The following is a 27,643-nucleotide window of genomic DNA, read 5'->3' as shown; positions in this document are numbered from 1 at the left end:
CCCCCCCCCCCCCCCCCCCCCCCCCCCGCTGCCCACAGATGCAGGCCCTGACCTCCTGTGAGTGCACCATCTGTCCCGACTGCTTCCGTCAGCACTTCACCATCGCCTTGAAAGAGAAGCACATCACAGACATGGTGTGCCCTGCCTGTGGCCGCCCCGACCTCACCGATGACACGCAGTTGCTCAGCTACTTCTCCACCCTTGACATCCAGGTACTGCAGCTCTAGGACTCAGGGCACCTTGGGCTTTGAACAGGAACCCTGCCCACCCACCACTTGTGCATCCTGTTCACAGCTTCGAGAGAGCCTAGAGCCAGATGCCTATGCGCTGTTCCACAAGAAGCTGACTGAGGGTGTGCTCATGCGGGACCCCAAGTTCCTGTGGTGTGCCCAGGTAAGTGGTCTGCCCAGAGGAGCTGACTGGAGGGGCAGGGGGTGGTGCCAGATTAGGCCTCATATAGCTTTATGCTCTTGCACCCACAGTGCTCCTTTGGCTTCATATACGAGCGTGAGCAGCTGGAGGCAACTTGTCCCCAGTGTCACCAGACCTTCTGTGTGCGCTGTAAGCGCCAGGTGAGGCACATCCATCCTTTGAGAAATACTTGCTGAACTACTGGCAGGTACTGGGTTAGACTCAGCTCTCGGCCCAAAGAGCTTACAGACTAGTCAGGGAGGGAGGGAGGGAGGAAAGGTGAGAGAGGAAGGAAGGGGGAGGGAGGGAGGGAGGAAGATGGAGGAAGGATGAAGGTGGGTAGAAGGATGAGGAAATGAATGGTGAAGGATGAGGGAGGAAGGATGAGGTGAGGAGGGATGGGGAGGAAGGATGAAGAATGGAGGAGGAAGGATGGGCAGAAAGGATGGTGGGAAGAGGGAAAAGGATGGGGAGGAAGGGAGGAGGAAAGAGGAATGGGGAAGAAGGATAAAGGAGGGAGGATGAGGGTGGAGGAAGAATGAAGAGGGGGAGGAGGAAGGAGGGATGAGGGAAGAGGGGATAAAGGCAGGAGGGGGAGGAAGGATGAAGGGGGAGGAGGAGTGAAAGGTAAGATAAAGGAGAAAGGAACAGTGAGAGGGAATGGAGGAAAGGAAGGAGGGAGTATGAGGGAGGCAGGAAGGGAGGGAGGGAAAGAGCACAGTTTCATGCATAAGTTCTATGAAGAAAACAAATAGGAATCTGAGATTAGAAATAATGGAATGGACCTACTTAGGATAGAGAAGTCAGACAAGTCTTCTCTAAAATGGTTTAATTTAAGCTCAGGCCTGAAAGTTAAGAAGAAGCCAACTATGCAAAGAGTATTCGGGACAGAAAGAACAACACATGGAAAGGCCAAAGTTATAAAAAAGAGTTGTGTGGCTGGAGCCTCAAGAGCAAGGCTGAGAGTGGCAGGCGTGGGAGAGGAGCTAGCTGCCAGAGCAGGAGAGGCCGTGAGGCCACGGGAGGAAGGTATTTGCCTTTCATTCTAAGGCTAAGCAAGGGGTGATACTATCTCAGTTACCTTTAAAAAGCTTAATATTTGATACCAAAAAGTTGCATCTGTATTGTGAAACACAATAAGATGAACACCTGATACCCTCCCACCAAACTTTAAATCTAGAACGCTCCCAATACTGTTGAAGCTGCCCGACTTATACTTTCAAAGGCACTTCGGTTGCCAGGTGGAGAAGGGAGCAGGAGTGGAGGCTGAGAGACTAGTAACTGAGGCAAGGCCTGAGTGGCCCGGAGTAAGGTGGTCACGGTAGGGAGGAAGAAACAGGGCAGGGTTGAGATAGGCTTGGGTGGTGGAAGCAAGACTTGCTGGTGAATATGGAGTGCTAAGAGGAAATGAAAGAACCAAGGCTGGCTGCTCCCTGTGGGCTTGAAGCCAACAGTGGATGGCAGTGCCATAGACTAAGCCAGTGACCACTGGATATGAGTGAGGGACTAGCAAGAAGAGCCTGGGATGGAGCTTGCTTTCCTTCCGGCAGTGGGAGGAGCAGCACCGAGGCCGGAGCTGCGAGGATTTCCAGAACTGGAAACGCAACAATGACCCAGAATACCAGGCCCAGGGCTTGGCAATGTATCTTCAGGAAAATGGCATTGGTAAGGCTGCCCCACTGCTCCTGAGGGCCTCGAGGAGCAGTGGTAGCCCCAGCCCTGACCTGCTGTCCCTTGCAGATTGCCCCAAGTGCAAGTTCTCGTACGCACTGGCCCGAGGAGGCTGCATGCACTTTCACTGCACCCAGTGCCGCCACGAGTTCTGCAGTGGCTGCTACAATGCCTTTTACGCCAAGAATGTGAGCCCAGAGAATGGGGTTGAAGGGATAAAAGGGTGGGGGCTGCCATCGGGTGTGAGGGGCAGAGGCCACTAAGATGCGGCCCAGGGGAAGAGAAGAGGAGGCCAGTAGGGTGTAAAGTACCTCCCTCTGTCCCCTTTACCCCTCTGCTTGCTCCAGACCCTCCAGTGTCTCCATCTCCCCCGACCCCTACACCCCTCACACAGGGGTTCCTGAGAGGCCAGGACCCCAACAGTCTCCAACTTCCCCTCTCATCTGGGTTTCCACCAGAAATGTCCAGACCCTAACTGCCGGGTGAAAAAGTCCCTGCACGGCCACCACCCCCGAGACTGCCTCTTCTACCTGCGGGACTGGACTGCTCTCCGGCTCCAGAAGCTGCTACAGGTCAGGGGTGGCCAGCTGGCTGGGTTTGCAGGTTGTCCAGGAGAGGAGGCAGGGCCCAGGGTGGCAGGAAGGGAAAGGCTGTGTGCTGGGGAATCGGCGGGCTGACATGCAGGGGATCCTAACGCCCATCTGTCTGCCCCTCCTCAGGACAATAACGTCATGTTCAACACAGAGCCCCCAGCGGGCGCCCGGGCGGTCCCTGGAGGTGAGTGTCGGGACAAGCCTTGGAGAAGGGATGGTGGGCTGGGCTCCCACTGTGTAGCGGGTCAAGAGGAGGCTTTGGTCTGGGTTCAGACCTGGGTTCAGAGCCATCCTGTGCCTACTTGTTGTGTGCCCTTGGGCAGGTTAATTAACCTCCTGGGTCTTGTTTCTTCCTCTGTAAAATCGGGGTAATAGCCACCTTGCAGCTAAGCTCTTTTACATAAAGCCACATTAAAGCCCTTGGGACCTCCATACTCATTTTCTTCTCCCATTTCCAAACGATAGTGATTATTAGTTACCTCAAGGACTATTTAATGAGACTTGAGAGTTGCACTATCTGAAGTTCCATGGGGGCAACAGGCAGCTGTTACCTATGGCTCCCTGCTTTGTGCCATCTAGATGGAGTAAGACGTTCACAGAATAAATTAAGTATGCAAGAGCTAAACCCCAACCAAAAGAGCCATCTTAGGGGACTATGTGATTGTGAGCCAAAAGCAGCTCGTATAAAAGCATGGACAGCAAGGTCCCTGCCTCTGTCAGAATTGGTCTGCCATGATGGCATCTGTAAGGACCCCAGCTGTCAGAGCAGGGGCTCCTGTCCTCGGTCCCTTCCCTGGAGGCTGCCTCCCATGCCCCCATCGATAGCCCAGTTCTCCTGGAGCTTTGTGGTCAGTAGTCTCCTCCCATCAAAGGGTCCCTTCCTTCCCTTACACTTAGGTGGCTGCCGAGTGATGGAGCAGAAGGAGGTTCCCAATGGGCTCCGGGACGAAGCTTGTGGCAAGGAGACGCCCGCTGGCTATGCCGGCCTCTGCCAGTGAGTGCCAGCCAGGGCATGGAGCATGGTTTCAGGGAGGAGGACAGGAGCGCTGGGGGAATGCCAGGCAGTTAATTGGGTCTCCGGGAGGGAGAGGGAGGGTGCTTTCTGGGCAAGGGCATGGATAGGTAGTAGCAGGCAGGGTGCCCAGGTTGACAGTACCTACAACAGGCGAGGGTTGTCAATCTTGTTTGTCCAAGTATGCCAGTGCCCAGCAAGGTGCTGGGAACACTCAGTTAATATTAGCTGAACAGAAGAACAAATATTCTGCCCTCTCATCTCCCCAGGGCACACTACAAAGAGTATCTTGTGAGCCTCATCAATGCCCACTCGCTGGACCCAGCCACCCTGTATGAGGTGGAGGAGCTGGAGACGGCTGCCGAGCGCTACCTGCACATGCGCCCCCAGCCGCTGGCTGGGGAGGACACCCCCGCCTACCACACCCGCTTGTTACAGGTGAAGTCTCCCTCGAGCCTCACTTCTGACCCCATGCTCTACAAGTCCCCTGTCCAGCCTGTGTCTGAGCTCCAGGCTTCCAGTGTCATCATCTTCTCTCTCCTTCTGCAGAAGCTGATGGAAGACGTGCCCCTGGGACAGAGTATCCCCCGCAGGAGGAAGTAGCTGAGGGCGAGGGTCGTGATGAGGGTCTCATGGCCCGACTCCCTCAGGAACAGCTCCAGCACCAATAAAGAAGCATCTCCTTGCCCAGGCTTCTTAGTGGTCCTTCTTCCTGGCCCCACCATCTAGGGGCAGCAGGGAAGGGGGGGTGAACAGAGCTTTACTGAAAGGGGCCCCTGCAGCCCACCGCATAACCCTCCTTGGACTTTGGGCCGGGAAGGAATTGACACCATGGATGCCCGAGGGAGGCCCTGCCCAGCCAGCCCCATCTCGGGCTTCCTTCTTCCCAGTCTCCCTTCCTTTCATCAAATTCAGCTGATATTTGAGGACACCTAATAGGCACTAAGCAGGCACTGTGGGAGAACACAGATGCACAGGGGATACAGAGCTATACACAGGTCCCAGGCCAGACTCCAGGACACTGTGGCCTCCCTGGGGAAGCAGTAGTGTCACAGATGATAAGATACAAGCAAGGAGTATCTATCTGAGGGCGGATGGGGAATGAGCCTGGGTAGGGCGGGGCCCTCCTGCATCTTCACAGCAAGAGTCTCAGATGCTGCTTCCCTCTGGTGGTGACTGGTTGCCCTGCAACTCGGGACCACGTGATTTCTGGGAAAAGGACCTCGGGGGAGTAGAAGTGAAACTTAGGGTGGGGACCGTAGAAAGGGGCGGAGAGATCAGGAAGCTGCCCAGCCAGGAGCCGAGCTGAGGTCAGCAGAGCCCTGGGACAGCCGGCACAGCAGCTCAGGTAAGATCAGCTAAGAACGGGTGTCAGCCTGGGTCTAGGGCAGGATTGGAAGTGGGAGCGGGGACTCCCAGGGGACCCTGCTAGACTGAGGAATAAACAGCAGGCCTGTGAGCTAGGAAGCAGGAGGTTTGACCCGAGTGAGAGACTGACCAGGGGCCAGTGACTGGAGCGCTATCGGCAAAGGACAGGAGGATGAGCTGTCGGGTTGTTCAGGGAAGAAGGCTCTGCCCTTGCTCCAGGTGGCCCTGTTTGTTGTCTTGCCTTCTGGCCCTGCCCACTTCCCTGCAGCTCCACCCCCTGCCCCCAGCTCCCTACCCGACCTACCCCTGGGGCAAGCAGAGGGGAGAATGGGGGTTAAGGGGTTAAAGGATGTGGGAGATGGGGGGGTGGGTTGATGAGGCATCTCAGAACAGACACAGCCTCTGCAAATGCTTGGGGAATCTAGACAGGCCTCTTACCAGGAACAGAACAACAAAACGATAGATTCCCAAAAAGTCTTAAAATTAAGACCAAGGTCTAAGGTTTCCTTCCAGATACCACATCTCCAGATGTTAAAAAGAATGTATTTTTTGTAATCACTAGTAATGGCAGAAACAGTTCAGCCTCAGAGAATTTTGAGCTATGTCTGGAGGCAAAGGATGAATGGGATTTCTGGGGGCCTTGCCAGAATCCAACCCCCATGGCCAGGATCTCAGCAGATGTGCCCTCCCAAAGTGTCATTTCTATTGATGCTTCCTGCTGCTCTCCTCCCCAGGATGGCATCAGGCAGGGCACGCTGCACCAGAAAGCTCCGGAACTGGGTGGTAGAGCAAGTGGAAAGCGGGCAGTTCCCAGGGGTGTGCTGGGATGATGCCGCTAAGACCATGTTCCGGATTCCCTGGAAGCACGCAGGCAAGCAGGACTTCAGGGAGGACCAGGATGCCGCCTTCTTCAAGGTGAAAGGGCCTGGGAACCAGCCCCTCCGAGTGAGGATGGAGTTTGCACTGGCGCTCTTGCCCTCGAGAGGTTGCGTCTGCCTGGGTTTTAGATTAAGGGGAATTGGAGGGTAGAACCAGCTACGTAATTATCAGAGCCCAGTATAAAATGAAAATGCAAAAATTATTAAGGATTTCAAGACGGCAACAGCGGAGCATAGACCTATCCCAGGCTGTGCGAGTGCTCAGGCCGCATGTCCGCGAAGCTGGCCCTGGTGGAGGGTCAGCCGGGGTCTGTGACGCCCCTTCTCCACTCCCTCTTTCTCCTAGGCCTGGGCGATATTTAAGGGGAAGTACAAGGAAGGGGACACAGAAGGCCCTGCTATCTGGAAGACCCGTCTGCGCTGTGCTCTCAACAAGAGTCTTGAATTTGAGGAGGTTCCTGAGAATGGCCATCGGGACGGGGCTGAGCCCTACAAGGTGTATCGGCTGCTGCCACCAGGAACCCTTCCTGGTGAGTGTCCCCTTGCCCAACTACTCCTAGAATCAGCAGACTAGGGAGGAAGGTTGGAGATCAGAGCCTGCTGGGAGGGGGCGGGCCCACTCCACAACCTTGGTCAGAGTTCCACCCTATCCCTGTCCACGGGGAGCGGCTCCCGAGGGTCCCCTGTCCAGTCCTGCCCATCTTTTTACTGCCTCCTCTCCTTCCCCTACCTCCTGTCCCCACTTAAGGCTCTGACCTTTCTCTCCCCCTGAACAATATTCTACAGCCCAGCCAGGGACCCAGAAATCACCATCAAAGCGACACCACAGTTCTGTGTCCTCTGAGAGGGAGGAGGATGGGGGTACCAGGAAGAACTGCATACTCAGTCCCTCCTTGCCCCAGGACCCCCTCAAGAATGTAAGAGCTGGGGAGAGAGCTGGGTGGGCCTGAGGGCAGGCCAGTAACTAGGGGGAGAGGTGGCCAATGATAGTCCCTGTGTCTGCAGGAGGAGGTAGTGGCCAATGGGGATTCGGGCCATTCAGACTTCGGGAGCAGCAGCAGCAGCAACAGCCCTGAGCCTCAGGAAGGTACCACCTGCCCTGCTTTGTGTGTCATCCCATGCCACACTCTCTGGTCCTTGGACTTCCCATTCCCAGTCTGAACGACATGCCTCTGCTCCCCTTCCAGGTACAGACAAAACTGAGGCCCCTGTCCAAGGAGATCAGGGGTCCCTGGAGCTTCTCTCCTCTCCAGACTCAGGTGGTGTTTCTGACTCATCCCTGCTCCCTGTGCCCCCAGGTCATCTTCCTGTGGCTATGCATGCATTATCTAATCTGTCAGGGCTTGCCACAAGCTGGGCCCACCTTCCTGGGACAGAGGCACCTGGCCAGACTCCAGACTCCAAACAGTTTGCTTCTCAAAAATACCCACTACAGGGGCCAGCCTGGTGGCTTAGTGGTTAAGTTCGTGCACTCTACTCCGGCTGCCCGGGGTTCACAGGTTCAGATCCCAGGTATGGACCTACATACCACTCATCAAGCCACTCGGTGGTGGTGTCCCCCATAAAATAGAGGAAGATTGGCACAGATGTTAGCTCAGTGACAACCTTCCTCACCAAAAAAAAAAAAAAAAAACCCCCTACCTACTCTGCCCCCTGGAAATCCACTTTGAAACACTGAGTTCTGTGGGTTAAGCAAAGGCCCAATCTCTAGGACCTTCTTGTGAGCTGTAAGACTGGGGCATTAAGCCCTGAGCCCTCAGTGGGAATTTCTGTATTAGATACTCTCCTGAGTGATGGGAAAGTCTGACAGGAAGCCCCCTGGCTGGTGAGGGTTGGGGGGTGAGGATGAGGAGGGAGGGTATCTTTTCTAACCTCAGAGGGTACAGCTGCTGTCCCCACCCCACAGCCTGCCTTGTTATTCCCAGGCCTGGCTTGGTTTCCCTCTCTGGGTCTCACATCCCTCATCAGCAAAATAAAGACACTGGATTTGCAAGGAGCCCCTTTTTGTTTCCCCAGAGCCTTGTGCTGACCAGGTGGACCCCTGGGGAGAGGCACTGGTGCAGATGGCCAGAGACTACTCGCTGCTGCTCACCTTCATCTACGATGGGCGCGTGGTGGGTGAGGCCCAGGTGCAGAGCCTGGACTGCCGCCTCGTGGCTGAGCCCTCAGGCTTCCAGTATGGCATGGAGCAGGTGGTATTTCCCAAGCCTGGCCCACAAGAGCCCACCCAGCGCCTGCTGAGCCAGCTCGAGAGAGGCGTCCTGGTGGCCAGTAACTCCCGAGGCCTCTTCGTGCAACGCCTTTGCCCCATCCCCATCTCCTGGAACGCACCCAGGACCCCTCCTGGTCCAGGCCCGCATCTCCTGCCCAGCAATAAGTGCGTGGAGCTCTTCAGAACCACCCACTTCTGCAGAGGTGAGGCTGCTCCAGGCCCTGAGCCCCTGTCCCTACCTTTTAGTCCCCGCTGGGCTCGACTTGGTAGGACCTGCCAGCCCCCTGTGCTCCCTCCAGCAGATCCTCCATCACAGCCTGTGCAGAGCATCCTGTGGAGCCCTACGCTCAGCCCTGGCAGCCCTCCTTCCCCAGCCAAGGCCACAGAAGATGGGCTCCAGAGTGTCACATCTCGGGGAGCACCATCACGTGGAAGTGTACAATAATCATGGGAGGGTGCGCCCCGTGGCCGCCTCCCACATACACACTTGCACCCATGACCATCCACACATTCGGGCGAGCTGGCACACGTCACAACGCATGGCCCTACCACACTCCAGGCATCTCCTCAGTTTGCCCCCTCTCCCATCCATGCTTGGAATTCCACTTCCTGCCTCTATTCAACTCTAACTCTCACCTTGGGTGTAGCAGCCAGAAGTACAGGGGACCTGAGTGTGTGTGTCCCCAGAGCCATAGATGCCTCCGTAGGGAGGGTACGAGCAGACAAGGGTGTGGGCACATCTTGGTTAGCAGCCAGGGCTGCTGTCGCAGGGACTCTACCCTCGCCCAGCAGAGAGCTTGTCGGGCTGTGTGTTCCTTGGCCTCCTCTAAATACTTCTTACCCCAGGAAGGGGCACCTTTTCCTCTTTGCAAATGGGGGAGTAGCAGCTTAGTTCCTAGCATTTCTGGAGCAAGGCAACATCCTCGCAACCCTGCAGCTCCTGCTCTGGCCTTGGTCTCCAAGTGGCCCCGCGCCCACCTGTCTTTCTCTGCTATGGGTTCCTCCCTGTCTCCTCCCTGCCTGTGGCCCTCTCTCTTCTTTTTTCTTTCTTCCAAGTCTTGACCCTTTCTCTTTCAGACTTGGCCAGGTACTTCCAGGGCCTGGGCCCCCCACCCAAGTTCCGGGTAACACTGAATTTCTGGGAGGAGAGCCCTGACCGCAGCCACACCCCAAAGAGTCTAATCACAGTGCAGGTGAGTTTGGGGTAGGAGCAGAATAGCCTCCTATGGGGGTGGGGGTGGGGTTCCAGGAGGAGCAGGGCGGTCCCAGGGGAGGGGCTCCTGGGGGTAGAGCCCGCCTGCTGTGCTCATGGTCCCTTCTCCCCACCTCTTCTGGCGCAGATGGAGCAGGCCTTTGCCCGACATTTACTGGAGGAGACTCCAGAGGAGCAGGCAGCCATTCTGTCCCTGGTGCAGAGCCTGGGGAGCCCGCCGTCCTCCTCCCCTCTCTGTTCTCCTGTCTCCTTTGAAAGAGATTCCTTCTCCACGTTGGCGACCGGCCTCCCTCAGTGCTAGTTCTCCATGGTTGTCTGTGATGATTGCGCCCTTGAACTCCTCGTGTACCCTGGCTAGTGGGGAACTCAAGGATGATTTTTATCCTTGTTTTTTTTAATTTTGAAATACACTGTCCATCTCTGAGGAATTGGACTGGGAAAGTCCAAATGGGGTGAACTCAGGGCCTTTCCCTCTTCCCCAACCCCAGAACCAAGCACTTTATATTTTCTTCTTAGATGTTCACTAAGGATTTGAAATAAAATTTCATTGAAAAAAGGATCAGTATCCGATTTGTTGGGAGAAGAAGGTAGCAGGGTTGCAGGGCGGTGTTAAGTTGTGAGAGCACTTGGGTTATCTTCCTGCTGGCGTCTCTGGGCCCCTTTCCTCTCCTCCACCCAGAGGCTCTAGCGGGGAAGCTGTCTGGGCTCTGGGTTCTGGGCCTGGCTCTCTGTACCCTCGAGGCACCCAGGATTAGGGAGAGGGTCAGGGTCAGCCACCAGGACGGGCACTGAGCCCACAGCCATCGTAGCCACCAACTTCGCATGGGAAAGTCGGGCTCCACAGTTCTTGGGTAGAGGCCTCTGATTCAGGCCTTCACAGCAGGCCTGGGGTCAGACTCCGGCCTGGGCATCTAAAGGGACAGGAGAACTTTGAAGTTGACCTGAAACTAGGGGCTGGAGGCCCTGGGGCCTGGCAAGGGAGGGGAAATCAGAGGGAAGAGTTGCTCACCTCCGTGATCAAATCCAGATCCTTGAGCATCTTCTTGCTGACTCACTTGACACACTTGAGCACTGCTTTTGAGCCCTTCGGCCTCCTTGGACCTGCCTTCTCTTCAGTCTTGCCCATCCTCCTCCTGCAAAGCCATGAGCTTAAACAGGCGTCCGCACTAGTAGTGAGGAAATCAGGTACCGAGTGCACAGGGCACAAGCCCTGTTGCGCCCTCGATTTGCTGAAAGCCCTCCTGGACCTTCTTTGTACCTGCTACCCCCTTCACTTCTATTTTCTCTCACACCCCCCACCCAGCCCATCAGCAAATCCCTTCACTATTCCTTCAAAATCTTTCCAGAATCTGACCCCTTCTCTCTGTTTCCACCACCACCACTTTGGAACACGCCACCATCATCTCTCACACCTCTTCTTCCTGCTTCCTTCCACAGCTTCTTTTCTGCTTCTCCTCTTGTTGACCTTCAACCTACTCTCAGTACGGTAGAGATCCGCTTAACACACAGATCTCACCAACTCACTCCTCTGCTCAAAATCTTCCATTGGCTCTCAACTCAGGGTAAAAGCCCAAACCCTTACAGTGGCCTCCAAGGTCCTTGTGATAGGGCTCCATCTCCCTCTCTAACCTCACCCCTTGCCATTTTTCTCCTCAGTCACTTTGCTCTAGGCTCCTTGAACCCACCAAACACATTTCTGCCTCAGGACCTTTGCACTTGCTGGTTCTTTTGTCTAAAATACTCTGTTCTCCTCTGCTGCCTCATTTTTCTTCATAGCACTGATCACCACTTCACATATTTCTATGTGTCTACTTTTTTATCATCTCTCCCTCCCTACTCCATGAGAACAGGGACTTGTTTTGTTCATGCTATATCCATAGTGCCTAGAGGAGAGACTGCCACGTAGTAGGCATGGAATAAATACTTGGTGAATGGGTGATGGGTGAATGAACAAATGACTGTGGCCCATGCTGATCTCCTAAAGTAGATTCTAAGCACCTTTAGAGCGGGTGCCCCCACTTTATCATGTTTGTGCCCCAGTGTGAACACTTAGGAACACTGACAACAGATGTACAGTGATTAAAACAGTTTATAAGTACCATAGAGACACCACTTTAGCGAAGCACACTGGAATAGGGAATGGGGACACTAAAATTCAGAGAGCAGGCTGTCACTAAGGAGCTGTGAGGGCTGGGAGAAACAGTCTCTATGGGCCTCTGTTTTCTCAGCTGTAAAGGCAAGGCTTGGACTATGAAATCCATTCCAGCCTTGAGATTCTGTGGTTTTAAGTTTAGGGCAATTGCATATTTATTTGACAACTACTTACTGAGCTGGATTCCAGGCACTAAGTGAAAAAACAAGACCCCAAACTCAAGAGCTCCCAGACTGAAGGAACAAGATAAAATAGGGTCAGCTCAGCTCCAAGAAGAGCCCAGTTGTAAAGAGCCAGAAACACACCCTGGAGTTGAGGCTGGGAAGGGTATTTTAGGCCAAAGAAATGGCTGTGCAAAGGCAGGAGGCCTGGGGACAAGAGAGATTTGTAACTACAACGCACTGCTTAATTTTACACAAAGAACGGTTTGAGACAAGTGGCTTTTGTATGCTGAGAAGTGTGCCCTGCATCCAACGAAGCTAGAGCCTGTTTCAGCGGGGAGAATATTCACGACTGGAAAACAGCCAGATGACGGATGCCCACAACCTAAATTGCTCAAGGTCAGGAAAACTGCTGAAGTGTAAGGAAATGACCCGGCTTCCTGTGAGATCTGACTTCCCCAGCGACCTGCGGCGGCTCCAAGGCCACCTCTCATGTCCCAGCTCACGATGGGCCTTAGGCTGGGCACAGTCAATCAATTGCTACTTGGCGGGATTTGAGGGAAAGGGCAGGGTCCAGCCGCAGGTCAGACGTCCGAACAGGGTCCGGGCGGTTGCCCTCGGCATGACCCGACCTCGCCTGCTGGTTGCAGCGCCCTTGTTACCAGGCTCGCTGCAGCGGGGGAGGCTGGGGTTTGCTCCCCGCTCATTGGTAGGCAGAAAAGCGCCTCCGAGGAACCCTCGGTCCCAGGGGCGAGAACGAGAGCCCATTGGTCAGGACACCTCACAATGGCCCCGGCAGCGCGCAAGGTTCTTCCCATTGGCTGGCTGCGGCCTCGGGAGACCCCTGTGGCCTCGAACGCAGGCAGCCTCCTTGGCGCCCCGGAACGAGCGCTCCCACGCCGACCCCCAGTCCTCATTGGCTGTTCTGCGGGCCGCCGCCATCTAACGAGCAGCGAGGCGCAAAGCACCCAAGCGCGCGCTCCCTGCGGCGGGATCCAGTCCCGCGGGAGGGCGACCCGGCCGGAGCTGCAGGGGCCCAAGCTGAGGGCAAAGGTCCTGGAGCCCAGCATCTCTGCGCAGGACGCCCGTTCTCCCTTGGCACCTCGTCTGGGTCACAGCCCGGGCCTCCCTCCAGAGCTCTGCATCTCCAACCTGGAACCCAACCCGGAAGGCTCCAGTAAGTTCGAAGCACCCACGCGGCGCGCAAACCCACTCAGGGCCGACAGAGAGGGGCGTCCCAACTCCGTCCCATCTGCACCTCCATTCACGTCTCCCCTCATCGTTTATCCACCAACTGTTTATCAGTTCTTTTACTTAGCATTCCACGTCCACCCGCCCCCCACCTGTCCAAATCCTTACTTACCTCCCTCGGTGTTGGGAAATCCTGTGCCTAAAGAATTCGAATTGAGATCCACACGGAGTGGTAGAGACGAAGGTGAACCTCCCAAGGAACGATGTTCTACTATCCCAGCGTGCTTCAGCGCCACACTGGCTGCTTCGCCACCATCTGGTAAGGGCCGGCTGAGACGGGTGGTCGCGGGGAGTGGCGGCCAGAAATCCCAGTCCGACGCACGCCTTCCAACCCCACCCGCTCACCCCTTTCAGGCTGGCTGCGACGCGCGGCAGCCGGTTGGTGAAGCGCGAATACCTGAAGGTGAACGTGGTGAAGACGTGGTAAGGCTCAGAAAAGGGAGGCGTGGCCTGGTGCCTGGGTGGGTTAGGGGATGGATTGCGGTGGGTAGTTTTTGGCGCGGGTCCTTGTGGGGCCCGTCCTTGGCGCAGCAGTGATCAGGGCACGTTGTTCCTCCAGCGAGGAAATCCTCAATTATGTGCTGGTCCGAGTGCAGCCCCCGCAGCCCGGCCTGCCGCGGCCCCGCTTCTCCCTCTACCTCTCAGCCCAGCTCCAGATCGGCGTGATCCGGGTCTACTTTCAACAATGCCAGTACCTCGTAGGTAAGGCTGGGAGGGCTCTGAAGCGGGCAGAACTGAGTGGGATTCAGCTAGGCTGGCTCTCTACCTTGCCCTCCCTGCCCACAGAGGACATCCAGCACATCCTCGAGCGCCTGCACCGTGCCCAGCTGCAGATCCGCATTGATATGGTGGAGCCTGAGCTGTGAGTGTCCCCGTGGAACTGGGACCACCCAGCCTTTAGTGGGGAGCCTGGCTGCTTAGCCTCAGCCCATCTCAACCTCAGTCCCTGACAGCCCACATTGTTTCTCAGACCCAGCCTGCTGCTTCCTAACCGCCTGACCATGATGGAGACCCTGGAAGATGCTCCAGACCCCTTCTTTGGGATGATGTCTGTGGATCCCAGACTTCCTAGCCCCTTCAGGATCCCTCAGGTAGAGCTCATTCCCCCAGGAAACTCAGACTGATGAGTTGACAGTGCAGAAGGGAAGTGCTGTTCTTGTGCCCATCTGACACTGGGGCTGGGGGAAGGGGGCCTGCCACAGCTCAGCCACACAGGAGTCAGTACAGGGGGACTGTCACGGTGGAACCATCCAGACAAGCCCACCCTGCTTACCTATTCAGGATCATCTTAGAGGCAGCTCTTGTCCCCACTCATCTCTGCACTGTTCCCACTGCTGAGGCCCTAATCCAGGCCCTCCTCATCCCTTGGCATTGGGTTCCCTCCCCATGTCCTTCTCCATCCATTCCCAACACCCCCCAGCTTAGACAACGTTATTCTTTCTTCAAAGACACCTCCAGTGTTTTCCCATTGCAAACAGAATACTAGCATTTAGGGCCTCCATGCCGTGGTCCAGGGCTAGCCATCCCCAGCCGTCTCTCAGCACATCCCCTGGGCATCTTAGGCTTCCAAACACTGGTCTGACCCACGTGTCCTGAAGATGCCACATTCACTTCTTTGCTTGTGCTGTTTCCCAGACCCGTAATGGTCACCCCTCACTCTTTACCAGTTAAGTCCTACATATCCTTAAAGACCTCATGCAAACACTACCCTTTTCCATGAAGCCTTTATCCCACTCACGGCCAGAACCAAATGTTGTTTTGGAACTTAGCACATTACTAGGGCCTTGTTTTATCCTTTGTGTTGACTCTTGTTGGGGTCATTTGCAAACTTATTTCCCCACTAGACTGTATGCTCCTTAAGATCAGGAATTGTCTCTGTTCCCTGTGTCCCCTACAAGACTTGATATAAGGATGCAGTGCTTCTTGCACAAGTTGACAAAGGCTAGAATTGGGGGTGGGGGCTGAGGGCAGGAATGGGAGGAAAGGAGACCAGATGGCAAGTGAGTTCATGGATGCTGATGGCAGTGCCACAAGAATTACACATAAAGAGCTATTACTGTCCACTGTCTGGATAAGGAGGTGAAAGTGGGAAAACGGGGGCCTAAAGCTGAACCCTATCTTTTCCCCAATCCCTCCCCCAAGATTCGACATCTCTTAGAGGCTGTGAGCCCAGAGAGAGTTCTTGAGGAGATCCCTCCTGAAGTCCCTCCAGAGCCTAGGAAGCCAGGTGAGCAGAGAGAGCCTTCTTTCTGGTGAGAGGCATAGGGAGGTCCAAGAGCTGAAGAAATAACCATCTTTGAGCTTCTCTTAGGAGCCAGGCCCTGTGAGGGGCACTTTATGTGTGTAGCCTCATCACAGCCTAACGAGTCCTGAGATCAGAATTCTCATCCCCGTTTTTCAGATGAGGAAAGTGAAGTGAAGCCCATGGTGGTTAAGCAACATATCTGGGGTCAGATTGCCAGAGACTGGCCTGGGCCTCACTAGAACCCAGGCTGACTTGACCGCAGAGTCCATGCTTTTGCCTCACCACATGGGTGTGGGAACTGGAAAGCAGCAGAGGGGCTAATGTGACTTCCCTGCCTCTCCAGAAAGGGTCCCGGTCACTGTGGTGTCTCCCGAGGCCATCACCCTCCTGGAGGCGGAGCCCATACGCATTCTGCACATTGAAGTGAGTGCTCCCCCTGCACACAGAGCCTGAGGCCTGAGTCCTGCTTCTGATGGCCCAGCCCCCCTGCATCCACTTCTCTGTCCCCAGAGTCCTGCCTTCTCCTTCTCCATTTCCCTACTCCCTGTCCTGGCGCCTGAGCACCCAGTGGGCTTCCTCTGCCTGGCCCATGGCAGACCCAGTCCCCTGGATCCACTTGCCTTTTTCAGAAATGGAATTGAGTCTGCTGTCCTTGTTCTTCCTCTCCCAACAGGGTGAACGGGACCTCCCAGAGATCAGCCGCCGAGAGTTGGACCTGCTGGTTGCTGAGGAAGGCGAAGCTATCTTGTTAGAGGGTAGGCCTATCTGGCAACATGGGGCTCGCCTAGCGCTGGACAGTCAGGCCCCTGACATGGGCAGTCTGGGCCCAGGCAGTGCTCCCATCTCTTCTCTTCTGCACTCTGAGCCCTGATCCTATCTCTGCAGAGCCCAAGGAGGAGCCCCGGGCCCTGGAGCCGGAAGCCATAGTCCCTCCGCTCTCACCCACGGCTCTTGCAGAGTAAGGGCTGGAACCTCAGGGCTGGGAAGGGGGTCAGTGCTGGGAGGGGCTGTCCTCATTTCTCTTGCCCACTTTCCCTCAGGTTGGAAAGGGCAGTAGAGCCCCTTCCAAGCGAGGTCCCAGCCCCTGAGGAGCTGAAGCTGGCAGTCTGGGAGCCTGCGGTCCCACTTCCTGGTGAGTGCCTGCCATGCCTGGGTCCTTCCTGGGGGCACTTGCACACCTGCTGCAGACAAGGGCCCTGTATTCCTACTTGCTGGGAGGACCCTCTAGGTGATAGCCTGGGGGCTGTGAGGATGACGGGTGTGGGGCAGAGCCGAGACCTAGAATGTTGTTGCAGAGGTGACCCCCCCGCTGGAGCTGCGTCTGCCGCCCCCAGTCAGCCCAGAGGTGAGTAGTATCCCTTCCAAGCCGTGCCTCCTCTTGGCCCTCCTCTGCCAGAGCTGCTCACCCATAGCAGCTTCCCCAAGCCCAAGGCCACTGCTAGGCTACATTGGCCTTTGTTCAAATTAGTAAGTGGGGCTCCCATCACACCCCCTTTTATCCAGCCTGCACTTCCCAGGTGGGTACCCTCCTACAGGGTAGGAGCTACACACTCCCAGAGGAGGCTCTGCCCAAGCCCCTTCCCAGGGCACCTCTAGGGGCGGGAGTGTGGGGCCTGTTTGCAGCCCAGCAGGATGACGGGAAAAGGAGTAATGGGTAGCCTTGCCCCTTCCCCCACTCTCTACCCAGCGGAGGAGGCCCCCAGTCGCCCCACCTCCAAGGAGCCCACCTCGCCGCCGCCGCCGCCGGTTACTGTTCTGGGACAAGGAGACTCAGATCTCCCGGGAGAAATTCCAGGAACAAATGCAGATCAGAGCCCACTGCTGGGAGTGTGTGAGTGCACACAGGCTCCACAGCCAGAGTGGGGCAGGAAGGGCCTGGGGAGGTGCATGCTGGCCTTTAAACGCCTGGGGAGGCATGGGGAACATCCCCCAAGTGCATGGTTGGGGGTTTGCAGATGCACAACTCTTCATGCTCCTTTAGTGACCCTGCCCAGCACACCCATGAGCACCGGTTAAAATAGTCCTACTCTTAGCCATGGGTGGAGCAGGCAGGGGCAGGAGCCTGGAAGAGTTGAAAGGCCAGAGGCCATGGAACAAGGCACTGCAGAGATGGAGAAGGGGCAACAAGTGCTCTCTCCTAACTGGGCTTTGGCCTTCTCCACCCTGCAGCCAATGGTGCAGCCGCCTGAACGAACCATCACAAGCCCAGGAGAGCTGTTTCGAACCCCGACCCACTGTAAGAAGAGTGGTGGGAGCTGGCGTGTGGGATCCTCTGAACGCACATTCCTTGCTCTTGGTGTTCCTCCACACCTCAAACCTCATTTCCCCTTGTCCCCAGCTGGCCGGCTACCCCCAGAACTGCTGGCTTTCTGGACCCATTGTGCCCAGCCACCCCCAAGAGCACTCCGGCGAAGGCCGCCCCTGGAGCCTGAAGAGGAGGCTGCTGAGAGGGAGCTAGTGGCTGAGGAGGAAAGGAGAAAGCCTGAGACTCCGAGTGACATTGAGGTACCTGCACCCTCACTCTTCCTGGAGTGGTCTGCTTTGCCCGAGCCCCCGCAGGCCTCCTGCCCACATGAGCAGCAGTGCCAGATCCTGGACATGGGATTGGGTGTGTCCTGTTCTGGAGCCAAGGCTGGTTCAGGGCTGGGACTGCCTCACCCCTGCCCCAGGTGCTTCTGTAATGCTTGGGGTCTCAGTGCTCTTTCTCTCATCCCCAGGTCCTGAGGGAGGCCCTGGAGCCCAGTGGGCCCCTCATGGTGTCTGCAGGTAAGCACCCGGAGAAGAAGGAACGGTGGAGACCACTACCCTAACCACCGTCCTGGGAAACTGGTGCCCCCACTACTGACAGTTTTCATCAGAGGGAGCGTTTAACAAGGAAGCATAGATTGATTCCCTTAGTTCTCTCCGGTGTGTTAACAAGTCACTGCACAGCTCCAGCATCCAGTTTGACCAGGTTGCCTGAAAGTCTCAACTGCTCAGATCCAAGCACCTGCTCAGACCCTCCCTTCCTCCAGCAGAGCTCTCCCTAGAAGCGGCTGAGGAGGAGACCCGCATCAGCCTCGTGCCCCCGGAAGAGCGCTGGTAAGCAGCCAGCCCGGTGGGCTCGGGCCGTAGCCCCGGCCAGGTGGGGAAGTGGCTAGGAGGGGCATGCCCCTCGTCACCATCACAGCTGCCACCTTCCCTGCTCCACCTGACTCACACGTTCTCCTAGGGCCTGGGCTGAGGTGGAGCAGCCAGAGGTCCCTGCACTGCCCGTGGTGCCTGAACTCCCTGAAGTACCGGTGGAGATGCCTTTGGAGCTGCCCCTGGAGCCCGAGATGCTCTCACTGGAGGCCGTGCACAGGTACCAGGGAGGGGAGCCTCGATCAGTGGGCCTGGGCTGGGCATCAGCTAACTGTGCTTGACCCCCCTAGGGCAGTGGCACTGGAGCTGCAGGCCAACAGGGCCCCTGACTTCAGCAGCCTGGTACCGCCTCTCAGCCCCCGCAGGATGGCCGCCCGGGTCTTCTACCTGCTCCTGGGTGAGCGTGGGCACGTGTGTGTGCATGTGTGAGGGGACGGGACACACAGGCCAGATGCTGCTAGAGGGACTTCCTCTGACTGGCCCTCTCCTCCCCTCTTGACCAGTGCTTGCGGCGCAGCAGATCCTTCACGTGGAACAAGAGAAGCCATACGGGCGCCTTCTGATCCAGCCAGGACCCCGATTCCACTGTGGTTAGAGACAACTTATAAAGCTGCCAGGAAACTGGCTACATTAAACTATGTTCTGCCTTACCAGCCCCTGCCTGCCTCATTTCTGAACATGCATCTCTATCCCTCCTGTTCATACAGAACATGAACTACCTTTATTACAGAGTGATGTCACAGCTCCATTTGGATTGTCCCACAGCATAACAGATCCAGTCCCAGAGACGCCCCCATAAGGCAGCAAACAGGGCTGAGACTCCAAGTGGGTATGAGGTCAGAATCTTTGGTAAGGTGTAAGTTGGAACTGGGCTGAGAGGTGGTCTTGGGGCCTGGGTGGGCTCTGTTCTCTCTGGCCCGGCTGCAGCCCCCAGTCTAGGTGAGGCCCAGGACGGCCTGGAGCTCCTGAGCCTTGTCACCAGGCAGTGAGCCCAGTGCCGAATGGAAGCTGTCAGCGTGCTGTTTGGCCAAAAACGTCAGGAGCAGCAGCAGTGCAGCCTTGGTGTCTGGGTGGAGAGTGAAGAGGGAGAGATCCAGGGAGGACTGGTCCCCAACCCTGAGCTGCCCCAGGCCTCAGTCCTGCTGCTCCCTGCCTCCCCTCCAGCCCTGCCCCACAACTGCCACCCTCACCTGGTGGGATCTTGTTGTCAGCCAGATTGAGGCTGCAGATGCGCAGAAGTTCAGGAGCCACATCTACCACCTGTGGGAAAAGAAGGGCCGACTCGGGCAGCAGCACCCCTGGGCCTCGGGACTAGGGTGGGTGGCAGAGGCCAAGGAGAGGCAGAGTCTCCCGCCAGGGCTATTTGAGCCCGACGGTGATTCACGGGCATCTGAGAAACATGAGAAAGAGCCAGGAAACATGGTGGTCATAATTCTGGCAGGAGAGGACAGGGGATTGTGACCAAAGATGACTGAAGTCATGACCTCAAGACTCAACTCCAGACACCCAGGAGCTCCACCAACATAAGAGCGCTAATGGTGCAAGACAAGGTAGACACAGGAACACCAGGACATGAGTCCACACCCAGCCACACGGTACAGACAAATCTCATTCAGAAAGCAGAGCTGTTCTTATTGGAATGGACAGTGGGGTGGCCCAGACTACCCAGGCTCCACAGAGCACAGTCTGAAAGAGCCCTGGTCTAGGAAATCAGCCTAGGGAAGTTGTGACTTCTGGCTCAGACCAGAAAGTAGAAATGGCCAGAGAAGGGCAGCTTAAAGTGTCACTCTGAGTCAGCTACAACTGATGCCAGCTCTGCTTATCACTGAGACTGAAGCATCCAGCTCCCCTCTGAGGGCTCCAACATCGAGGTTACCTGGTCAGGGCTGCTCTGGTACAGGAAGCTGAAGAGGTGCCCTATGGTGACCCACTCCTCCAAGTCCTCCTTCAGTGGCAGGGCATGCAGAAGCGCAGCCAGCACCTGGACACACAGATGGCTCTGGCCCCTTGCCCTGCACCCTCTGCACCCTCCTCCTCCACTTCCTGGCCCTGCCTGATGCCCCCATTCCTCACCTGGGGCTCGGGTTTCCTTGTGGGACTGGCCATGAGCAGGCGGGCAAGTGCCCCACAGATGTTGTCATGGACACGATCATGGCGCTCCCGGGCCAGGAGGGGCAACAGGAGCCCCAGCAGCTTGGGGAAGTGTCTGATCCACAGTCAAGGAAGAGGCACACGGGCAGACCTCCCCCATTGCCAAGCCCCAGGGACACCCTCCCAACCTCACCTCACCTGGCAAGCCAAGGATACTCCTGGGCAGGGCGGCCCCCATGCTCTGCCAACACACCCAGCCCAAAGATGGCATTGCTCCGCACCTCAGGGTCTGCCTCCCGGGCGGTGCTCAACAGCACGGGGAGTAGCCGGGACACAAACTGGGCTGAGGCAGTGCCTAGGCCCTGAATGGACTCTGCCAGCGTCCCCACTGCAAAGGACTTCTCTGCCACTGTGCAGCCTTGTTTCTGGTGGGGGAAGGAGTGCCAGTCAGCTGGTTTGGCACAGAGTACACAGGCTGAAGGGGGTTCAAAGTCAGAGGATGGAGCACTCACCGTCTTACATAGCAATAACGGCAAGAAGCCAGCAAAGAAGGGGGCGAAGGTGTCTCCCCCAGCCGCGGCTGCCAGGGCAGGGATGGCCTCGCCAGCATGCTCAAGCAACATGGCGGCGTATTCAGCCTGTGGGGCCAGAACGGGCTGGAGCACCAGGGCCAGATCTGGGACTGTGGGCACCTCCCACCAGGGCCCCCCATTGCAGGGGTCCCCTGGGGCCTGCCCTTGCTTGACAGGACGGGACCCTCCCAGGCTGGGCTTGTCTGCAGCCCAGCATCTTCCCCTGGCCCTCCTACTCTCACCTAGCAATCCAAGCCCACCTCCAGAAAGCCTTCCCGGAACCGCCCCTGCCTTAGCAGGAGCAGGGCTGCAGCATTCGGAGCCCTTCCCAACCCTTTAGCAGACCTGGCTCCTCCAGCCGGGCACATGTACCCTGTCCACCCTGCCCAGGGGAGACCACCTGAACTGCCTGCTCCCAGTTGGCATCCTGAGCTCTCACCTGGTCCTCCTCCTCCTCCTCCTCGTCAGTGTCCTGACAGGCTGTCTGCGGGAAGAGGGAGCGCAGCTCAGCCCAGGCTCTCCTGCCCCTTCTCCTTCCCATGGGGTCGGGGTAGGGGGAAGCTGAACCCGTAGGCTCTGACTATCCCCACCTGGGGCCAGGCCCCCTCTTCATCCCATAGCCCACCTGCCTCACTCACCTTCCTCTGCAGCACAGCCTTGAGCACGCTGCAGAGCTCAGCAAGGCGCCCAGGGGGCTGTAGTGTGAGGGGCCCACAGCTGCGCAGCACCCCCGTCAGGGCCTCCAGCACAGCCATCACCACCTGGCGCTCCCGGTCCTTGTTCACTGCCTGCACATAGCACGGTACCACCCGGGCCAAGGCAGCCTGCAGAGCTGGGGACATTATGCGCTGAAGCCCCGGGCAGGCCCTGCCCCCCACCCCCACCCCCGCCTCCACAGGCCCCAGCCTCCTCTTCTCACCAGCAGTGTTGGGTTCTGAGGGGCAGCTTTGACAGGCCTTGTGCAGCGCACAGCAGAACTGACCCAGGGCCTCATGGGCTGCCTTCCGCACATTCAGGTGAGGGCACTGCAGATGAGCAGGGGTGGGATGTGCCTACTGTATGCAGGGTGAACACAGGGCCCCCTAGCCCTCGGACCACGCCCACCTCACCCACCGGCCCACTCACCTCCAGCAGTTTGAATACTTCTTCAAAGACGCTCTCCATGTAGGGGAGGAAGGCCACACTGTGGACAGACAGACGGCCATGGCGAATGGGGTCCCAGGTGGGTTTCCCAGTACCAGGGAAGGGCCGAGGCTCACCTGGTGTTCACAGAGATCTCCCCCAGGGCAGCACAGGTGTCTTCCTTCTCATCGAAGAAGGCGTTCTCCACACTGTACCTAGAGGGAGGGAGGCAGGCAGCAGCGATCAGGCACCAGTAGGAGCAGATCCAGCACTGGGTCCTTGTCCAAAGCCAGGATTCCTCTGAATAGAATGAAACCTCTCCGCACCCTGAGATCTCTGAGTTTTCCTCCTCTTCCTCATCCTCGTCCATGAGCTCCTCCTCTTCCTCCCCATCACTCTCGTCATCAAACAGAAGGAAGGAGCTGCTTCCGTCATACTGAGGCTACACAGAGGAGGCACAGCAGGGACCCTGGCTCAGCTGGGCCCAGGAGATAAATCCCATCCCAGGGCTGGCCTTCCCCAGTCAGCCCGGTCCACCCACTCTCTGCTCACCACAATGCCCTCGGTGGAACGCAGCGACAACAGCATGAGCGTGGTGATCTGTGGCAGGTGGGGTGCCAGGCCCTCACCCATCAGCCCTGACAAGGCTGCAAACAGGCTGTACCTGGTGGAGGCAGGGGGCAGCTGTCAAGTCTGCCTACTGTAGCCAGACAGGATGGGGGAGCCGGGGGAAACCATGGCCCGGGGCAGGGTGAGGGCTCACTCACGTGCAGCGCCGCAAGTCAGGGTCGTCTACCTGGTCGCACAGGCTCAGCCCCAGCAGGCAGCACTCCTCAGCCAGGGGCCTCATGGGCTCCCCCACTGCTCGTGCCAGCACCCCCAGTGTCTCTGTGGGGGCAAGGGCTTGGTTAGCACCAGGATGTGGAGCTGGACCAGAGGTGTGCTGAGTGAAGACCTGGGGCACCAAAGGTGGCAGCTGCGGGGAATTCAGAAACCCCACCTACTCCTAGGTATAGCGCGAAGAGTATCTTCTTCCATGAGATCTCTCCTGGGGGAGATCTCTCCTGAGGAGATCTCTGTGAACACTAGATGAGCATCAGCCCTCCCCCAGTACTGGGAACTCTGCTGGGAGCCCCTACTCACCCAGGCTCTGGATCCGCACAGGCTGGAGGTCCTCATGGCTTGTCAGCAGGAATTCCCGCAGGTGCTCCATGATGGTGGAGAAGTAGGGCAGCAGGGAGGCCTGGGCAGCCGTGGCTGCAGGATGGAAGGACAGGATCAGAGCTGGAAGGCGGGCAGGGACTGCCTGCCACAGGCTCCCTGGGTGAACCCCGGGCCCCACCTCCTGCCTCCTCCTCACCAATGGCCCCCAAGGCGCTCACAGCCAGCTCCTTGGCCCGGGGGCTGCTGGGGCTCCTCAGAGGCTGCAGCATGCACTCCATAAGCTCCGGAAGGTAGGGGTGCACTTTAGGCCCTGTGGGAAAAGGTCCTCCTCCAACAACCAACCTGGATCTCCTACCTCTGCCTCCAGACTGACCCTCCTTATGGTCCCACGACACCCCATTCCCCACCTCAGGCAGTGGTTCAGGGAGCCGCACATCCTGCCCCTTCAGCCAAAGCCACAGCCCCCTCCTCTCCCTTGAACCCCAACCGCCATCACTACCTAGGTTCTCCACGAAATTCTCCAGGGCATAGCAGGCCTTGGCTAGGTGCTGTGTTTGCCTGGGAGGCACTGACTTCAGGTAGGCGAGGAGCAGTGGCATCACCTCCCCTGAATAGCTGCTGATGTGGGGCTAGGGAAAGGAGAAAGAGGGCCCTGAGTCAGCTCAACCGCAGGGCACACACCTAAGCACCGATGGCAGCAGGGATGCCTGAAGAGATGAAGCTGAAGGAAAGCTGGTCCCTGGGATGGGTGGGGACTCTGAAATGTGGGCACCCACAGTCGGCCTTGCTGACCTGTAGGTTCTCTGAGAACTGGCCCAGGGCAAACAGCGCAGCATTGCGTACAACTTGTGATGGGTCCTCCAGGCCCTTGCACACGATCTGCAGCAGTGGCGGCAGCAGTCTGGACAGGGTAGGACAAGAGGATGTAGTCTGAGGGAGAGGACCCGAGAGTCCATGCTCCTGTTTTCCTGGGGAAAACTGAGGCTTTCTCTGTCACCAGATGGTGGGCACCACCCCGTGGTCCCTATAGCTACGGCAGCCATTTATCTCCCAAACCAGGACACTTTGGAGAGTCGGGGGATATGCCATTGATAGTCAGGCCCAAATGACAAGCATAGACCAGGACTGCCATAGGCCATGTGGTCCTCCTCCCCATGGCCTACCCTCCCCTCACTCCAAGAAGGAAATAAACACCTTTGCCTGATGTGGTCGCCAGCTCCGTCAGACAGCACAGCCAGCACCAGGAGCCCAGCCTTGCGCTGGTAGGGGTTCTCGTTCCGCAAGGCCTCTTCCAGCATGGGCATCTAGGGGAGCAGGTAGAACCCTGGCATGAGCATGCCCATTCCTGTGGCAACAGGCCCTCCAAACCTACTGGCCCAGACATCCTCAGCTTTGGGGGGACTAGGCACATCTGAGGGGTAGTGGCACTAGAAGGACCAAGCCACACTTACCAGCAGGGAACAGAGCTTCTCGGGGGGCAAATGTAGCGCCAACATGTCCACAACCTAACAAAGACAGGACGACTTTGCTGGACCCCATCTCTGTCCCCAACCTCCCACAGCCATCTAACGCCCTGCCCCCTGCTGCTGTCCCACATCCCACCTGTACAGCAAAGTGCTTGGGAGTCTCCCCAACCAGGCCAATCTCCAGCTCTTCCTCATCCGAATCCTGGTCCTCAGGATCCAGCTGGCCTAGCGGGGGCTCGGCAGCCATGATGGGGAAAAGGGTGTGCAGCAAGGATGGCAGAAGACGATTCTTCAGTAAGGCCTTCAGAGGGAGGGTGAAATGGTATCCCTGAGAATCTGCTCCCAACATGGAATCACATTAAAAATTCTAACCTTCCAGGCCACAAGGGGTCTGGCAGGAGATTCCCAATTGCCCAGCCATGAGCTGGGGTAAGGCCAAACCAAGTCTCGAACATCTTAGCTACGGTCTTTTAGACACCCTTGGATGGACAGAAAGCCCCAGGAGTGAGACGAGGGATGGACATGGGGGTAGGGTGATGTGCAACAGGGCCCTCACCTTGCTCCTGACTTTGACCAAGAAAGTGAGGCAGCAGAGAATTCGCACACGTATTGCATCGCCCAGGGCCACATTTCTAGCCACCTGCCCAGAGACCAACACAAATCAGAGACAAGCATGGAAACTCGCAGCAGAATAAGCAGCAGGGGCTGTGCCTACCCCAGGCTCACCTCCAGGCAGAAGGTGAGGACCTCTGAGAGGTGGGAGGTGACGATGGGCATCTCTGACTCCAGCAATTCATCCAGGGCCTCCAGGGCCTCACAGGTCTTTGCCTGCCAGACAGATAGACGAGTCATAGAGTTACCAGGCTCTTCTTCAGTGGACCAGGCTGGATGCTCCTGTACTCTCCTTCCAACAGGGCTCCTGCCCAAATGTCCTCACCTCATCTACAGGGATCAGAGCCTGCACAGCCACGATGAGCTTGGGCACCAACATCCGTGCAAGAGGCTGGAGGACACAGGATGAGCTGAATCACAGAAAGCACGACGCAGCCTAATCTCAGGCCTCAGAAGCTGGCAGCTTCCTCAAAGCCTGGACACAGGAGGACCCCAGGCACAGCCGCCCACAGCACCCTGTCTCAATTGTTAGAAGGACAAAAGGCAGAGAAAGAATCTGAAGGAGCTCTGCAGCCTGCAAGAGTGAGGACATGAAGGCCTGAGGACAGGGAGCCAAGGAAGGTGAGGGCCCATGTCTCACCACGTCATCAGTGCCGAGGTAAGGGGCCATGGTGGTCAGAGTGCGCAGGGAGTAGAAGAGGAGCCCGGGAGAGCCCACCTCACCCAGGGTCTCATTCAGAAGCCGAAGAAGCTCCCGGTGGTGGCGTCGGAAGGCTTCAGGCCGGGAGGTCACTACCACACTTAGCAGCAAAAGCCCCATCTGTGCAGGAATAAGAGATGAGAGGGAAAAGCTTACGTGGTCTATCCAGCCTCTCAGTCCCTCCCTCTCGCCAACTATGTGACAGTACCTCTCTCTCCGGGATGTGGGGGCTGTGGGTACTGTGCTGAAGAAGCTGCATGAGCTGAGGCCAGGCTTCCAGGCCTTCCTTTCGAAAAATGGTGGCTGAGAGCTGGGCCAGGCTAAGGCACACAGAATGCCTGCAAACAGGAGAGATTGCCCCCCCACCCACAATCACCTTCCAATACCCTCCCCTGCACACCCTGGCCCTGCCTCCATCGGTGGCCAGGAGAGAACCCTCCAGATGTGGGCACAAGGTCTTTGCCAAGTTGGGACATTTAAGACAGCAGCTCAGCACAAAACCAGCAACATGGTGGGTGTGTAATTTGGTGAGCTTGGCTTTACTCAGACTGAATTTCAGTTCCATTCTTCTGACTCAGGTTTGGCAGACCATCACAGTCTATTCTCAACAACTTTAGTCTTCGACACAGCCTGAGAATCCTTGCTCCACCCTTGGTGTAGAACTGAAGTCCCTGCCCCCCAGATCCCAGCCCCAAGCTGAAAGAGAACGCAGAAACCCAGAGACGGTCTAAACCTGGACTCAATTAGGATCCCAAGAGAAGGCGGGTAGGCACTTACTCTGTCTCTCTCTGGAGGGCCACCAGGACCAGGGACTTGAGGCTGGAACACAGGCGGCAGGTGTTTGGTACTGGGCCCGCCCCAGAGCCGCCTCAGCCTGGCCCCGCCCCGCCCCTGGCCCAGCCCACCTCTCCCGATGCTCCGCCGCCAGCCGTCGCCAGCGGGTGTTCAGTCGTCTGCGGGTCAGAACGGCCGCGAACTGGCGGATCTGGGAGGAGGGAGCAGGCACGTGAGGGTCCGGCAAGGCGGTGCTGAGAGGGCCGCAGGGGGCAGGAGCTGGGGCTTGACCAGTGGCGTAGAGGCAGGAAGCCCAGAGGGAAGGACAGGAGCCTCACCTGAGGGTCGGGCGCCGAAGCCAGCAGATCGCAGAGCGCGGGCAGGGCGGCGGGGTCCCGAAGAGCGGTCTGGAGCTGCTCGGTGGCCTGGGGAGAGGATGGGGGTCAGAGTCGGCCCCGGCCCCCAGCCTCTCGCTCGCCCCGGCCGGGTCCGGCCCGCCTGCCCCGTACCTGGCGGATGCGCTCGGTGTCTGGCAGCAGCAGCTCCCGCAGGATCTGCTCCAGGCCGGCCGGCTCCATGGCAGCAGCGGAGCCGCCGCTACCAGGCCGGGAGGGGGAGGGACAGCACGTGGAGACTTTGAAACCCACTTCCGGCGGAAAGGGCGTTGCTCCGCGCCCCTCCCGTCGCCAGGGTGATTCAACTCGCTTCGCACAAAGAGCTCCGGCTCCGCCATTTCCGGTGGGCTGAGCGCCGGCTGAGCCGCGGAAACAGGGCCCTAGCGATGTGGGTTCCCCCAGCCGAGAGTTCCCAAGCTCCGTGGAGAACCCGAGTTCTCTGCATTCCGCGGCCGAC

General features: G+C 57.6%; 4 protein-coding genes across 12 annotated transcripts in view; 3 read left to right on the top strand and 1 right to left on the bottom strand.

Moving 5' to 3' along the window:
• The window catches only part of RNF31 (ring finger protein 31), a 10,964-nt gene extending 6,585 nt beyond the window's left edge, over nt 1-4,379 (top strand). For 3 of the 4 annotated variants that reach the window (XM_046653345.1, XM_046653343.1, XM_046653344.1), the window contains 10 exons: nt 39-212; nt 295-393; nt 483-572; nt 1,962-2,076; nt 2,152-2,270; nt 2,541-2,654; nt 2,802-2,859; nt 3,573-3,669; nt 3,957-4,125; nt 4,237-4,379. In XM_046653345.1, the coding sequence (XP_046509301.1) occupies nt 39-212; nt 295-393; nt 483-572; nt 1,962-2,076; nt 2,152-2,270; nt 2,541-2,654; nt 2,802-2,859; nt 3,573-3,669; nt 3,957-4,125; nt 4,237-4,290 (1,089 nt within the window). In that variant the 3' untranslated portion in view covers nt 4,291-4,379. Of the gene's footprint in view, nt 1-38; nt 213-294; nt 394-482; nt 573-1,961; nt 2,077-2,151; nt 2,271-2,540; nt 2,655-2,801; nt 2,860-3,572; nt 3,670-3,956; nt 4,126-4,236 lie in introns of those variants that run through there. The other variant, XM_046653346.1, reaches the window with a different exon arrangement.
• A 499-nt stretch (nt 4,380-4,878) lies between these two features.
• IRF9 (interferon regulatory factor 9) lies at nt 4,879-9,911 on the top strand. 2 transcript variants are annotated; one of them, XM_046653350.1, is made up of 9 exons: nt 4,879-5,035; nt 5,790-5,970; nt 6,280-6,463; nt 6,720-6,850; nt 6,939-7,020; nt 7,121-7,192; nt 7,950-8,348; nt 9,223-9,338; nt 9,486-9,910. In XM_046653350.1, the coding sequence occupies exons 2-9, from the start codon at nt 5,791-5,793 to the stop codon at nt 9,657-9,659; spliced, it is 1,338 nt and encodes a 445-aa protein (XP_046509306.1). In that variant the 5' UTR covers nt 4,879-5,035; nt 5,790; the 3' UTR covers nt 9,660-9,910. The 2 variants fall into 2 exon arrangements, with proteins under 2 accessions (XP_046509306.1, XP_046509307.1); XM_046653351.1 differs by lacking the exon at nt 7,121-7,192 and having other exon boundaries at nt 9,486-9,911.
• A 1,951-nt stretch (nt 9,912-11,862) lies between these two features.
• On the top strand, nt 11,863-18,919 carry REC8 (REC8 meiotic recombination protein). Its single transcript, XM_046653355.1, is given in 19 exon segments — nt 11,863-13,181; nt 13,277-13,345; nt 13,482-13,624; nt 13,709-13,784; nt 13,893-14,013; nt 15,065-15,149; nt 15,511-15,590; nt 15,841-15,922; nt 16,053-16,125; nt 16,208-16,454; nt 16,456-16,512; nt 16,855-16,998; nt 17,337-17,403; nt 17,506-17,672; nt 17,885-17,933; nt 18,185-18,248; nt 18,379-18,510; nt 18,581-18,687; nt 18,794-18,919. Coding segments are annotated over 19 exon segments (1,911 nt in total). The 5' UTR covers nt 11,863-13,125; the 3' UTR covers nt 18,886-18,919.
• A 73-nt stretch (nt 18,920-18,992) lies between these two features.
• Nucleotides 18,993-27,636, bottom strand: IPO4 (importin 4). 5 transcript variants are annotated; one of them, XM_046653337.1, is made up of 30 exons: nt 27,301-27,636; nt 27,130-27,216; nt 26,923-27,002; nt 26,795-26,836; nt 26,226-26,355; nt 25,958-26,137; nt 25,643-25,708; nt 25,432-25,533; nt 25,262-25,345; nt 24,842-25,006; nt 24,691-24,744; nt 24,434-24,543; nt 24,032-24,140; nt 23,739-23,868; nt 23,436-23,549; nt 23,219-23,332; nt 22,843-22,963; nt 22,628-22,739; nt 22,402-22,517; nt 22,213-22,290; nt 22,079-22,136; nt 21,873-21,978; nt 21,592-21,785; nt 21,393-21,437; nt 20,894-21,037; nt 20,580-20,806; nt 20,364-20,496; nt 20,167-20,271; nt 19,481-19,550; nt 18,993-19,356 (listed from the first exon to the last, which is right to left on the bottom strand). In XM_046653337.1, the coding sequence occupies exons 1-30, from the start codon at nt 27,367-27,369 to the stop codon at nt 19,226-19,228; spliced, it is 3,276 nt and encodes a 1,091-aa protein (XP_046509293.1). In that variant the 5' UTR covers nt 27,370-27,636; the 3' UTR covers nt 18,993-19,225. The 5 variants fall into 5 exon arrangements, with proteins under 5 accessions (XP_046509293.1, XP_046509294.1, XP_046509295.1 ...); XM_046653338.1 differs by having other exon boundaries at nt 20,598-20,806; XM_046653339.1 differs by having other exon boundaries at nt 20,894-21,019.
• Nucleotides 27,637-27,643: the final 7 nt, after the last annotated feature.

Source organism: Equus quagga, chromosome 2 (assembly GCF_021613505.1).
Source record: "Equus quagga isolate Etosha38 chromosome 2, UCLA_HA_Equagga_1.0, whole genome shotgun sequence".
NCBI lineage: Eukaryota > Metazoa > Chordata > Mammalia > Perissodactyla > Equidae > Equus > Equus quagga.
Note: the sequence above shows the minus strand (reverse complement) of the source record. Positions and strands in the feature narration are given on the sequence as shown.

Coding starts and splice junctions, on each gene's coding strand:
- IRF9 (XM_046653350.1), top strand. CDS start 5,791: ATGGCATCAGGCAGGGCACGCTGCACCAGAAAGCTCCGGAACTGGGTG. Junction 7,193..7,949: donor TCTCTCCTCTCCAGACTCAG/GTGGTGTTTCTG, acceptor TTGTTTCCCCAG/AGCCTTGTGCTGACCAGGTG. Junction 9,339..9,485: donor AGAGTCTAATCACAGTGCAG/GTGAGTTTGGGG, acceptor CTTCTGGCGCAG/ATGGAGCAGGCCTTTGCCCG.
- IPO4 (XM_046653337.1), bottom strand. CDS start 27,369: ATGGAGCCGGCCGGCCTGGAGCAGATCCTGCGGGAGCTGCTGCTGCCA. Junction 24,141..24,433: donor GGCGACCACATCAGGCAAAG/GTGTTTATTTCC, acceptor TACCCTGTCCAG/ACTGCTGCCGCCACTGCTGC. Junction 21,979..22,078: donor AAGTATTCAAACTGCTGGAG/GTGAGTGGGCCG, acceptor GCTCATCTGCAG/TGCCCTCACCTGAATGTGCG.